Genomic DNA, 13,553 nt, shown 5'->3' with positions numbered 1-13,553 from the left:
TGCCGTGGAGCAACTAAGCCCATGCGCCACAACTACTGAGCCTGCGCTCTAGAGCCCGCGAGCCACAACTACTGAGCCCACATGCCACAACTACTGAAGCCCGCAGGCCTAGAGCCCGTGGCTCTGCAACAAGAGAAGCCACGACAATGAGAAGCCCATGCACTGCAACGTAGAGCAGCCCCCGCTTGCTGCAACTAGAGAAATCCCAAGCACAGCAACGAAGACCGAACACAGTCAAAAATAAAAACAAATTTGAAAAAGAAAATAATAAAATAAAATAAAATTTATTGCTCACTTCCTCCAAAAAAACACCAGCAATTAAACACTGAAAACTAAACTCAACAAGATGAGAAAAACGTTTAGAAAAGAAAAAGAAAAAATGTTTGACACACAGTTTTATTCCAAAATAATAATAATAGTAATAAATTTAAGGTAGCAAGCCAATTTGTTTAAAGGAAATAATAAAATATTTCAGCAAAAGGTCAAGTGACATAATTCCAAATCACATTTTTCAATCAAAAATATCCTTCTCTAAACTTAGATTATTTTGTCTTAAAATTAGAGTTTAACAAATTTACAATTATGAAAAAAAGCTAAGACACAAAAAGTATTGTCAAAAATATCTAATTTTTAGTATGATCCTGAACGTGTTCATATTTATCAGCAATTTCATACATTTTGCTCTCTGAGAGCACTTCAACAACTAAGGCCAACAGAAGACACTCTTTCCTAATCCATCCAATTGCCTAGTTCAATCCAGTTCCTAAATTTTATCTTGACTCCAATTCTGCTTAAAATCATTAGCTAAGGGCCTATTGTACAGACAGACCAAGTACTAGAGCACCCATGAGAGAGCAGGCAAGAAAAGAGAAGGGGGAGGAATGGGGGAAGGGGAAGAGTGAGGGAGAGAAGAGGAGGGAAGAGAAAGGTGAGCGGAAGAAAAGGAGGAGGGGAGGGGAAAGGAGAGGAGAAAGGACAAGGGAAGAAGGGAAGGGAAGAGGCGAAAAGAGAAAAACACAACAATTTTTCTTCTTTTCCATGATTGTAAAATGGTTTTACGTGACTAAAACTGATCTTCAGGAACTGTTAAATTTATCAAACTTGGATTCATATGGATACTCATATAAAGAATATTACAGAAGCACTCAAGAGCTGCTATAGGATTTACTCTTCATACATATGACAGTATCAAAACCTAAAACTCAATTCTGTTGTATAAAAATCTTGAGTAGTCAAGCTCAAGCACAATCCACTGTCAATTTATACAGCCATGATAAAAATGTAAAAGCATGTAAACTAATAAGCTATTTTTTAGAAGGTATATTTTGTCATTTGAATCACACATTGCTGGCATTTTAGGCATTAGTCTGTAACACCCTAATACAAACCTAGAATAATCAAGTTAAAAACTCTGATATTTAACACCATTATGAATTTTATATAGTTAGATCCAGTCTAAAACCTCCCATGTTATAAGCCATCAGTGATCCAAAGACACTACATAATCAAGACTCTATTCAAACCATTAATGAAGCATTTATTTTGCTTTGAGCTGAAAAACAAAACTATAGTTTAATTACCATAGACCTAACTATAAAAACCTGAAACTAAAAACTTCTAGAAGAAAACAAGACAAAAATCTTTTGTGACCTTGTGTAAGATAAAGAGTTTGTAAACACAACACTAAAAGCACAATCCCCAAAAGAAAAAAGAAAAAAAAAAGAGCAATGAACGAGACCATCAAAATAAAGAACTTCTGCTCTTTAAAAGACACCATTAAGAGAATGAAAAAGTAAGTCACAAAATGGAAGAAAATATTTGCAAATCACACAATTAATAAAAGGCATATTCAGAATATAAAAGGACTCAATAAGAAAACAAACAACCCAATTAAAAAGGTGTGTGAGGGGAAGCAAAAACATTTGAACAGACATTTCACCAAAGAAGATGGCAAATGAGTACATGAAAAGATGTTCTACATCATTATTCATTGGGGAAATGTCAATCAAAACCACATGAGAAACTATTATACACCTATGAGAATAGCTAAATTAAATATACATATATATATGTGTGCGTGTGTATATATGTATATAATGACAACACCATGTGCTAACAAGTACGCAGAGCAACTGGAAGTCTCACACACTGCTGGTGGGCATGCAAAATTGTACAAGCACTTTGGAAAACAATTATGCAATTTCTTACAAAGTTAAGCATTCACTTACCAGACAACCCAGCAATCCTACTCCCTAGGTGTTTACCCAAATGAAATGAAAGCCTATGCTCACACAAAAGTCTGTATGTGAAGGTATTTGGCAGTTTTTTCACAATCACCCAAAACTGGAAATAAATCCAAATGTCCCTCAATTGGGAAAGGGATAAACAAACTCTGGTAAATCCATTCAATAGAACACTACTCAGTAATAAAAAGGAACAAAACATGTAATAATGCATAAATCTCAAATGCACTGTGCCAAAAAGCCAGACCCAAAAGGTTACGTTACATATGCTTCCATTTATGGTATTTTTACAAAGGCAAACTTTAGAAGAAAAAAAAAAACAGATCAAGAGGTTGCCAGGGGCTAAGAATGAAATGAGTGAAATGGAAGGACTGCCTACAAAGGGGGCTTGGAGGAAATCTGGGGATGATAGGACTGTTCTATACCTTGACTGTAGCTGTGGTTATATCACTGTATACATTTGTCAAAACTCACATGAGTCCATACTAGAAAGGGTGAATTTTACTGTATATAAATTATACCTTAATAAAAAGAAAAGAAAAAAAAGTATTTGGTGGGTGATTCAAAGATACTACATAAAAGAGATTATATTGATATAAGTTGTTAATAAGGCATTTACTTTGCTTTTTGTTAAAAAACTGTAATTATTCACTCATACAACAAATGTTGATTCAGTGCAGACTAGGAACCAGCACCTGTTATTAAATTATAATTTAATTACTAAAATGTTGACTCTAGGTGAGGGTGATTTGTCCTTTCTGGGCCTACAACTGATTTCAAGATGTATTCCTTACTCTACTGATGCAGGAGCATAACAAGATTTCTATATTTAACTAGCTAGAGTGGCCTAACAGAGTGGTATGTAGATCAAAGGACAGCTCATGTTTACATACACCCACTGCAGAAAGCTTTTCTTAAAAAGTGCTGTTACAGAAGCTATGCCATAAAACACCATCCAAAATGAATGGATTAACATGGATTTTTAAGATGTCTTCTAAAACACTTAAACACCTAGATACAGCAGCAGCACTGCACATATATTCTATGAAGTACTTTATTAACCAGCTAAGGTGATGTGTGTCCAAACACATACATTTTTATAGTAGATAAGAACTTGTTTACTAAACCAGCATCACTATTAACTTTGAAAATATACTTTGTAGCAATTGAGCCTTTTTCTCCTTAGCCATGAAAACAAACTTTAGGTAGCAATTTTAAAACAGTAAAACACCAGTCAATCTTAAATTACAAACAAACTTGAAATCCTTAAAAAGCCCCCTAACTATGTGTTTCCAGTGCTGCTATAATAAGCAACAAATTCTGTTATAATAGACTTGTACTTTCAAACTGTTATATCAAATATTTCCTATAAAATATACCTTAAAACTACTGTCATACTTTTCTTTTTATTAATGACATAACCTGTAACAAAGAATACTTCTAATAACAACTTCTCAAAACTGTATAGAAGGGACTTCCCGGAGGTTCAGTGGTTAAGACTCTGTGCTCCCAATGCAGGAGGCATGGGTTCAATCCTTGATCAGGGAACTAAGATCCCACATGCCCAACGGCACAGCCAAAAAAAAATAAAATAAAATAACTGTAGAGAAGACAGCTCCATACTAAATTTGCAAATCTCTAGTAAATAAAATTCAAGCAATAAAAAATGTGTATTTGTGCTATTCTACTAGAAAAATGAGAAACCTTACCCTGATTCCCTCAGGAAATTCTATTCTTCGGTCACATGCCATTTTCTAGTTAGCACATTATTCTTCAGATTTTTTTTTAATACAAACCACAAACAAACAAAAATCATAAAGCCAGAGTTCCAAGTAAGAGAAGAGCCAGACAATTGGATCTGCCTGCCAAAGAATAAACCAATACTCACCTGTAGGGGGAGTGGAAGAAACAACAGGGGGAGTTGGAGAAGTGAAGCCATCAGCAAGGGTCTGGGCACCCCCAGCGGCAGTGTCTGGGGCAGTGGAGGGAGGGACAGTAGCAGGAAGAGGGGCAGGGGCAGATGCAGAAGTAGCAGGAAGGGGAGGAGTACCAGCAGAGCCAGCAGGGGCTGAGGGGAAAGAGGAGTAAGAGGCAGCATTAATGAGGCAGTTCCATCAGGCAGGATTAGAAACGGCATTAGAGAACTTAATGTTAGCTACTCGGTGCTTATCAATAACCAAAGAATAGAAGAGAGTGTTAAAAAAAAAAGAATGAGCTTATTATGTTAAAGGATTATTAAGGTTTGCAGCAAATAATTCAAGATGCTAAGGGTAATGTACAGGATTTTAAATTCATTAAAAGCATTCCTTTTTACCTGATAGCCACTACTCTAGAAGAAAAGTGCTCCCTTTATATTGTTATTTTTAACATTCTGTAAATATTGATAGTATACAAAATGAAACACAACACACTACAAAATGACAGTATTCCATTTTGAAGTATACAAATCAGAAAATAAAAATATTTCAGACATAAATATCTTATCAGGTAAAAAAGAATTTAGAAAAATAACTCTTTTTCATGATTTTTAAAAAGGTATTATCTATTTGTTATTATAAGTAAGTTAAATATGTAATATTCTATCCTTACGTCTTTTCTGTCATGTTTTTAAAACTAAATTTTAACTTTGTGTCCTCAGATTAAACAAGTACATTTTTCTGTTTCAGACAAAAGAGGGTAGCATTTCAGTGACTATCAAGTTCTCAGAGTCCATGAGATTGAACTGTCAAAATTATATCTGCTCAATCCTTTGCTACCAATATGGTTCTCACACTGAGACCCCACTGTGCCCAAAGGCATGCACTGTCATAACACCAGCTGGAATTAAACACGTAACTCAGTCCGGTGAAACCTCAACTCAAAGCACCAACTACGCCACAGCACCAAAGACACAAACCCAAATAACAGAGAAGTATGTGAACATAAACTCACAAATCATTTGGTTAAAAATAACAAACGCATAAAGATTTTTCAGCATTTACAGAGTCTTCGAGGGAAAAAAACCCTGATTATGAAGAAAGCCCAGTGTAATTAAATCAGAAATTGAATCCAAACTCAGCAAGCAAGGTGAAGATGAAGCACAATTCATGTTTTACCTGGAAAGACACTGGGAGGAGAAGGTGTAGGAACAGCAATGGGGACTCCCACACTCCCACTTCCACTGTTCTCCCGACTGCTGCTCCGACTACTAGGGTGGCTTCCTCCGCTACTCCCGCTGCTGCTAAAGAAACAGAAGCCACCAAAACATGAGTATTGATATACAGCAAGATACCGCCAGCATTTTCCAGAATTTTCTGAAATGAATATAGCTACAAAATGATAATTCAAAAGCCCTCGACTTAAAAGATGAATTTCTTAATAAAGTAAGGAAAAGAGCTGAGTTCAAGAAACTTGTTTTGGCTACCTTTTAATAAGCATGTATTAAAGAAACTGAGAAAGAAAAAAAATTCTCCATAAACATAGTGATAAATCATGGGGCTTGACACATAAAAATAATATTACTTTCTCTTATTCCAGTTTAATGGCTGTCTGAAGAAACCTCTTTTATAATAAAAACAGTTTTCCTAAACAAATTATTTGATTAATTTTATTTGTAATGATATCATGATATACTATCCCATATTTAATGTTTTATTGCATATAGTTTTTCATCTGTAAAGTTCCACCAAAAAACAACTTGAAATTTCCCACATCTGGTCAATTATTTTTTTCAGGTCAACAATAACTATTAATCTTGCAGAGAAATCTGCACTTTGAGATGACTGTTCTCTTTCAACTTCCTGGCTGCTCAAAGTTGCATCACAACATGAGAAGAGAGAGGTAGAATCAGATGAGGTTTGGGGGAGCAGAGTGAGGAAAAGAACTTAGTGCTTGGAAAATGAGAGAGATTTAACTGAAGTTATCTGAACAAATTATGGTACTATGACCATCACATTTTGCGCTGAGGTAGAGAAAATACCTGTAAGTTCGATTTCTTTGATTCACAGAAGCTGTCCTCACAGGGCTCTGCTGCGAGGGAGCCATAGTACGGGCTGGGCTAGGTACGTAATCATTTGGTACCACTGGAGGGCGCACTGGCTCCAGTGTGCGATAGGGGGAGTGCCGCCTACAAAAAGAAGAGCGTATGTATTGTGTGATTAGCAAGTTTCGGCACAATCAATTCAGAGCTGCCAGTAGTGAAATACAGTTTGTACTCGGAGGTAGTAGAACGTGTTTTAATAAAACCCAGCTACCAATTTCAGTCTTCCCTTAAGTATCACTTCTCCATTAGGGTTTTGATGCATATTGTTGTATTTTAGTCTCCAACTTCATTTTCCTCTGCTAATGCGATTTTGTTCATTCATTCTGAGAGCATGAAGATTCTACTACCAGATAAGCTAATGTTTCCCAGACTCTCTTCTCAGATGAGTTCAAATTATTTTAGTGCCATGTCAAATTCCCCCAACTGCACTGCATAAATGCACTAATTATCCTCCTCACCTCTCTCTCCCTAACCAAAAACTCAGACAGGGTAAATCAGTCTAGAACATGGCTCCACAACCCCCGCACTGATGATCAATAGCAACCCTAACAAGTCACTTCCCTTTCTATAAGGTACAGAAATAAAACCATGTCCACACACAGAAATATATAATTTAATCTCATCTCCTTCCATTCTCACTTCACATCCTCCTTCAGCTTTCACCTTGATTGCCCTTACCTCTTACCCTCTTCACAGTTCAACATTTAAAAGGGAGAGAAGGAAAAAAAGATCACCTAAGTCTTTCTACCTTATTTGAAGTACAAAACAGACTGGATTTATTAACATATCTCCCTCTTTTTTTCAAAATTTCCTTTTAAAAGAAAAGAATGAGAAGAGCAAGAAAGGAAATATGATAGGAAATAGGATGCACACTGGAACACTAGTAATTATTGAGTTAGTTCTCATCTTTAAGTTTCCAAATAACTTTATGACAATGATAAATACTCAACTGACACGAAACTGATATTGTGTAGATGAGATTCCGGTCTTTAACTGGATCTCAAGATGTGAAAATTAAAGAGCTTTCTTTTCCTGAAATGATGTTGCTCACCTGACTTATGTATTTCTCAATAATTCACTTCCCAAAAAGCTCCCAAGGTTCCTTTAAATACTGTTCTCCTGGACCACTCGAGTTTTGGCTCATTGATTCTGGATGAGATTACTCTGCAATGACCCTGTCTACTACGCTCAAAATCTTCTTGCATAAACAAATATACACATTACTAAAAATAAATAACAGGCACTAGACAAGATATTGGGTCAAAGAAAGAAAAAGGAACGTTAGGACCTTGGATTTAAAATACAAAAAAGGGGCTTCCCTAGTGGTGCAGTGGTTAAGAATCTGTCTGCCAATGCAGGGGACACAGGTTCGAGCCCTGATCCGGGAAGATCCCACATGCCGCAGAGCAACTAAGCCCGTGCACCACAACTACTGAGCCCGCGTGCCACAGCTACTGAAGCCCACGCGCCTAGAGCCTGTGCACCGCACCAAGAGAAGCCACCGCAATGAGAAGCCCGCACACTGCAATGAAGAGTAGCCCCCGCTCGCTGCAACTAGAGAAAGCCCGCATGCAGCAACAAAGACCCAACACAGCCAAAAATAAATAATAAATTTATTTTAAAACATAAATAAAATAAAAGACAACAAAGTTCGGGCATCTCTGAAGTTATGATGTAAACATAAAACACCATAAAATACGAAACTGATTGATTTCCAATTTTTCCCAGACAATAAAAATGTTCTGTTTCATGCAAGAAAAAAAAAAACCTTTGCTGAGAACCATACAATGAAGACAATGATAAAAAAAAAAAAAAAGGTAAAAAACTAGGGGCAGAGGACAAAACACGGTAGCTGGGCAAAGACCGCGAAAAAGCCAGGCTGTGACCATCAAACGGCTAGTGGTGCCCAGCCACTCTGGTCTCCAAAGACACTGCAGAGCCCTTGCTAATACACAAGGAAAACAAATACTAGTGTATGAGTAAATCTTTAAAATTGGGGAGTAACAGAAAATTTTATTTTACTAGGGTTATCTTGCTAACAATCTTGATTCAAAACCTAATTAAAATCCATTAGATACTATACATGATAGAAATACAGACATTCCACAGGAAAATAAATATTTCCTCTTGACCTGATTCTCCACTCTTACCCTGTACAATTATAACCTACCACACATCATCTACATTCTACCCTGAAGTTTAAATCTTATTTAAGCTACTAGATCCCCTCCTCTCTAATCTAAGCAGAATTTTTTGTCTACCCCGAATAAAATCATCCTATTCCTGGTTGGAAATCATTTTTATTCTTTTGTTTCACACTCTCCTAACTATAATTTCTCCTCCAACATCATCTTTCTTTGCTTGATTAGGTTGCTAGGGTTTTTTGTTTGTTTCTTTTGTTTGGTTGGTTTTTTGTTTTTTGCTTTTTTTTTTTTTTTTTTGGTGAGGGGGCCAAAAATCAAGATTGCCAATTAAAAACTTTTAAGCATATATCACAAAGCCAATGGTAGTCAAAGCATTTTGTCTTACACATTTAAAAAAAATCCAATTCATGGTACAGTGACTCTGAAAAGTTGACAAAGGACAAATTACCCCCTTTTACAGATGAAAAAACTGAACTGCTAAGAGGCTTACTATGCAACACGACACAGCAGGAGCAGAGCTGGACCACGATTTTAGTCATCTCACTTCTGGGTGATATTATGCCCACTTGATCATGATAAACCAAGTTTTTATACTAAGATGCTATAGAGGAAAAAAGTCAAGCTTTTCCATCAATTGACCATTTCTCCCAAAGTCAAATCCGAAGCCCAAGTCTGTAGACTGAATGAAAGCTCAGTATTCTCATAAAAACACAAGATATACAGACTTCTGTATTAGGCACAGTGTTTTCTTCAGAAGACAAGTTTGAATAAGAAAAATCAACTATAATACAAAAGACTAAAAATTTTCTGAAAATAGGAATTAGAGTGTAATTTATAATAAGCCATGAACTCAGGTTAGGATTTACCTAAAATTTAAAATGCATTAGAAAAATAATTTCTAAACAAAATATTTTTAAAGTATAAAGATGAAAAAAAAAGTATAAAGATGTTTCCCAGGTATAAAGTATAAAAGATGTTTTCCTTTTGGAAAAGTTACACACAAAAAAGATAACCCTAGGAAGAAAATGTTCTCTTTTCAAATATTTAAAAATAGTTTAAACATATATATTGTTTAGTTTCCACACAGCACTACATGAAATGGTTTTCAATTATTACTTAGTTACATACTCACCCAAGTGTCCCTTTCCCTGACATAGGGGGACTGGGGGGTTTCTGAGTTGGAGGTGTTGTACGCGGGAGCCCACCCATCTTCATGTTCTGGGTACTCACCTAAAAAAATTTTGAGGAAAAATCAATTTAACCTGTATGCAGTGAAACAAAGTGGCACTTTCAGGAAATAACATTATGCTATTTAACAAAGGAGGGGAAGGTTTAAATAGGAAAAAAAATTAGAGGCCATGCATTTCATATGCAATTTCTACTCTACTATCATTCTACAGTTGTACTCAAAGGACTCTTCCTAACGTGAGATTTTCAAATGATTATAAAGTTGTATGCAAAGACTTTATTTGCCATTAGGCCATCACACCAACAGATCACTGGTTAGACTATAAGATACTACATTCAATTGAAATCAAATAGGATAACTATAAAAACTTTAGTTTTTATAAAGAGTAACTCAATCAGACAATAATGCCTTTATGCAATTCCTTGTTTTTTAGATAGCAAGTTTATCATAAAAAACAAAAGACATGTTTCCCCCCAAAAAAATGCAACTTTAGTTTTGATCCATTGTAAGTAGAGAATATAAAATAAAGTTATACAGAGAAAATTCCATTTTTTAAAATTGTGGATCAGCCTTACAATTCAGATTTCTTTAATGTTCTCTTATGAAGGAATCACCTACCTGAAAACTGCCAGAAGTTAAGGCATGTTCCTAAACATCTGAACCAGAAAGGTAGGGCTGAGGTATCCCATTCAACTGTGAGCGGTACAATGGCCACTGGCAATGTCCTAGTTCCAATGGGAATTAAACCCACTCAGGCCCAAAATGAAGATTAATTTAAGCATAGGAAAGATGTAACATAGTCCTAAATCAGAGCTAAGCCGTGATTCCTCACTATTCTATCCCCAACTGAAAGTGCAAGTGTGGGACAGTTGGGTGATTTGGGAACCATGGATGCCACCAAAGGAGCAAGTCAGCACTTACACAGAAAGCCCTAGAAATCTGGGTACCTTAAAGAGTTAAGAGAAGTCATGCACAAATATAGATCAAACGCAATCTCAAGTTGTTTGAGATTACCAATTGGTTAGAGTTAATAATGTTTACCACATATGTTCATACCTGACCCTATTTTAAGCCCCTAATATTCTGGATTTCAAAACAGGATCTTAACTTTTCTAATAAGAATACATCCAGAGTATTCAAATTATACTTATGAAATGAAACTGCAAGACTTCTGAAATCAGAATACACTTGTAATTTTAAAATATAAATTTTAAGAAAACAAATCATAATTATATAGAGTATTGAGGCTGACAAAATTAACTCTGGCTTAAAGGGAATATTTAAAAATCCTAAAATACTACTTGTTATCTGAATAGGCAAGAAATAATATATCAAGAAACAAACTCTTCAAATGAATAGCCCAGTGAACAAGTTGTGTGTGATGTTAAAACAATCTTTAATGACAAATGATACCTTTGAAATATCAATATTTTTAAAGTTAAGCATTCATCTATAATCCTTTTTTTATTGCTTTTAAACAACAAATACAAAACAAACTGGTTATCAAGGAAGAATAAAGATTAACTTATCCTTGCTCTCCCCCTCATTAATAAGCAGAGGGTATAATTGTATCTTAAAATGAAAATGTCAGAAGTTTTAAAAAATTAATCCACATTTGGGGAAAATTTTAGGAGTAATATGACAAATAACGAATAGCTTTTAAAACTGTATATCTTAATTTATGATACCAGAAGATTTTTAAAAGTAGTAACCAAAGTCCTTTAAGCTCAACCTTAAACAACATAAAACCCAAAGTCACTTTAAGTGATGAAGGAGAAGTAGGTGAGCCAAACACTAAACTACATCAATTTGCTAGAAACAGGAAGGAAAAGGAGCAGGGACAGAAAAAGAGTAAAAGAGAATTTTATTCTATACATGGAATAGCTAAAATACTTGAAAACAGCTTTCCAACTTTGATTTGTTTAAGGTTTGGGTATATAAGGTGTTTTGATTAAATTGCAGTATCTTCTCTATAAGTCTTTTAATCTACCCAAAACATAAAATAAACAATCTATAAATTAAAATCTGGTGGACATTTCTATACATAAAACTTGATACATTTTATGATCTGTAGAATCGTCAAATGGTTCTATTTGTTTGGTTAATGGGGTTTGCATGAGTAACTTAATTCACTTAAGAAACCAGAGAGTCCCTGTGGAATGTCCAACTAATCTATTATTTTATACTTCACTGATGCTGTGCTACCTCTGTATTAAGCTAGAAGAGTATTCAATATTTCTTCAAGGTAGCTTTCCTTGTGAAAAATGTTTCTACGCTAAGTAAAACAATGAATATGCTATGCAGAATATACATACTGCCATCTAATTTGAGGAAAAGGGAAAAGAACAGGAATAATTGCCAAACAAAACTTATTATAATATAGAGCTCACCTATGATAAAAGTTAATAAACTGTATTTCACACCTAAAATAATTTGGTAAAAAATTACTTACTGGATACTCATCATGGTTCTAAAAACTACTTTGAGGGAAGTTACAGGGGGACACAACACTTCCTGAAAAGGAGCAAAACACATGACTGAATTGTGAGTGTGGTGAAGGGGAACTTAACTAGAGAGAGAGGACATACCACAAACTCAGGATAAAGCAACACTGCACCCACTCCATAACAGCAATTCCACTTGAAGCTTTAGAAAATGTAATACACACAGGCAAAACTATCATCTGGCACATGAACGTGTAGTTGGCGGTCCCGAATCATGAACAGGAGTGCTCGTGATACTTTTCAAAGTTTTACTTGGGAACTGGAATGAAACTTTGATGGCTGATTCCAACAATATTTCAATTAATGTCGGTATTTTCTGATGCCACAAAGGAAAAGTCATCATTGAGAGCTGAGTGAAGCAGGTGTTAGCCACATGGAGAAAGAGCAGGAAAGGTCCCTTTTTTTTCCCTGCCAGAATGAAACTCTCAGAACAGAAGAAATACTTCATTTAGGTGATGAAAGTTAATGCATGATCACAACTCAAATAGTTTCCCACTGGCCTGGATGAAGAAATGCAGATAATACCGAGAGTAAGAGCAATTCCTTTATGACCAGAGTGGTCTGCTCTCCCAGACTCTGGAGATCACTACAACTAGAACCAACCATCAGGCCAATTATTATACCTTACTACTGCTTCTAAAGTGCTCCTATCTTTCCTGCTCTATCCTTTTTTGGTAAATGCAATACCCTCCTTGAACCCTGATATATATATAGTATCATGTATTTCATATATAACACTCATTACAAATCTTAGTGATTTCCAGTACCCTGTGAACTCCAGTATTTTTTATAAAGCTGGCCAGCCAGGTATCTCTAGTTCAGAGCACATCACCTCTGCTATGAAGAAATCTCCCACGAAAAGATGACCTGTTGCAACTTAACAGTGACAGACACATTCTAAAATGATATCTGTGGTATATCCCTCATTTGAACTACCTACCACCAGACTACTAGACACAAGGGTAAAAGAATATGAAAAATAAAAGAAGACAAAGGTCTGTAAAATGATTTCTCTGCTTTTAAGGAACTTATTTTAGAACTAAGACCCACATGTTTAAAACAAAAAGTAGTATCTACAAATTATATCGAAATCTCCAAAAAAGAAATATCAATGCAAGACAAAATGGCTACAGAAGGTTTCATAGAGAAAAATCTGAGCTGGAGTGTTAACAAGTCTTAAAAAGAGCAAGATTTAAATATACTAAGAGAAGAGGAGTAGTATGTATAGGTTGTGTCTGGATGTGGCGTAGTGAGAATGGGCAGCAGCTGTGGTCAAGCATCTCTAGGCTTTCGTTCAATGCCCAGTATCGTTCCCCATTAGTTCCATCCAGTGCATAATTTTCTGGCTTCCTAGAGATCTTTATCCCTCTCCTCAGAGGATATATGTTCCTACTTCAATTCTCAGAGCCAGCAGGAAAAGAACCAGGAGATCCTCTGAAGGAGATCAAAGCT

The 13,553-nt window shown here is 35.6% G+C and overlaps 2 protein-coding genes across 32 annotated transcripts in view; one reads left to right on the top strand and one right to left on the bottom strand.

Moving 5' to 3' along the window:
• Window positions 1–13,553, bottom strand: part of ABI2 (abl interactor 2) — a 102,602-nt gene that overhangs the window by 26,084 nt on the left and 62,965 nt on the right. For 8 of the 31 annotated variants that reach the window (XM_049712356.1, XM_049712361.1, XM_033429657.2 and 5 more), the window contains 3 exons: window positions 9,541–9,638; window positions 6,202–6,348; window positions 5,339–5,463 (listed from right to left, as the gene is read on the bottom strand). In XM_049712356.1, the coding sequence (XP_049568313.1) occupies window positions 5,339–5,463; window positions 6,202–6,348; window positions 9,541–9,638 (370 nt within the window). Of the gene's footprint in view, window positions 1–4,131; window positions 4,312–5,338; window positions 5,464–6,201; window positions 6,349–9,540; window positions 9,639–13,553 lie in introns of all 31 variants that reach the window. The other 23 variants (XM_049712357.1, XM_033429645.2, XM_049712359.1 and 20 more) reach the window with 5 other exon arrangements.
• The window catches only part of RAPH1 (Ras association (RalGDS/AF-6) and pleckstrin homology domains 1), a 184,755-nt gene that overhangs the window by 124,688 nt on the left and 46,514 nt on the right, over window positions 1–13,553 (top strand). The gene's annotated exons all lie outside the window — the stretch shown is intronic.

The sequence above is a fragment of the Orcinus orca genome, chromosome 7 (genome assembly GCF_937001465.1).
Source record: "Orcinus orca chromosome 7, mOrcOrc1.1, whole genome shotgun sequence".
NCBI classification, from domain to species: Eukaryota; Metazoa; Chordata; class Mammalia; order Artiodactyla; family Delphinidae; genus Orcinus; species Orcinus orca.
The sequence above is the reverse complement of the archived record's forward strand: the minus strand, read 5'-3'. Positions and strand labels throughout refer to the sequence as shown.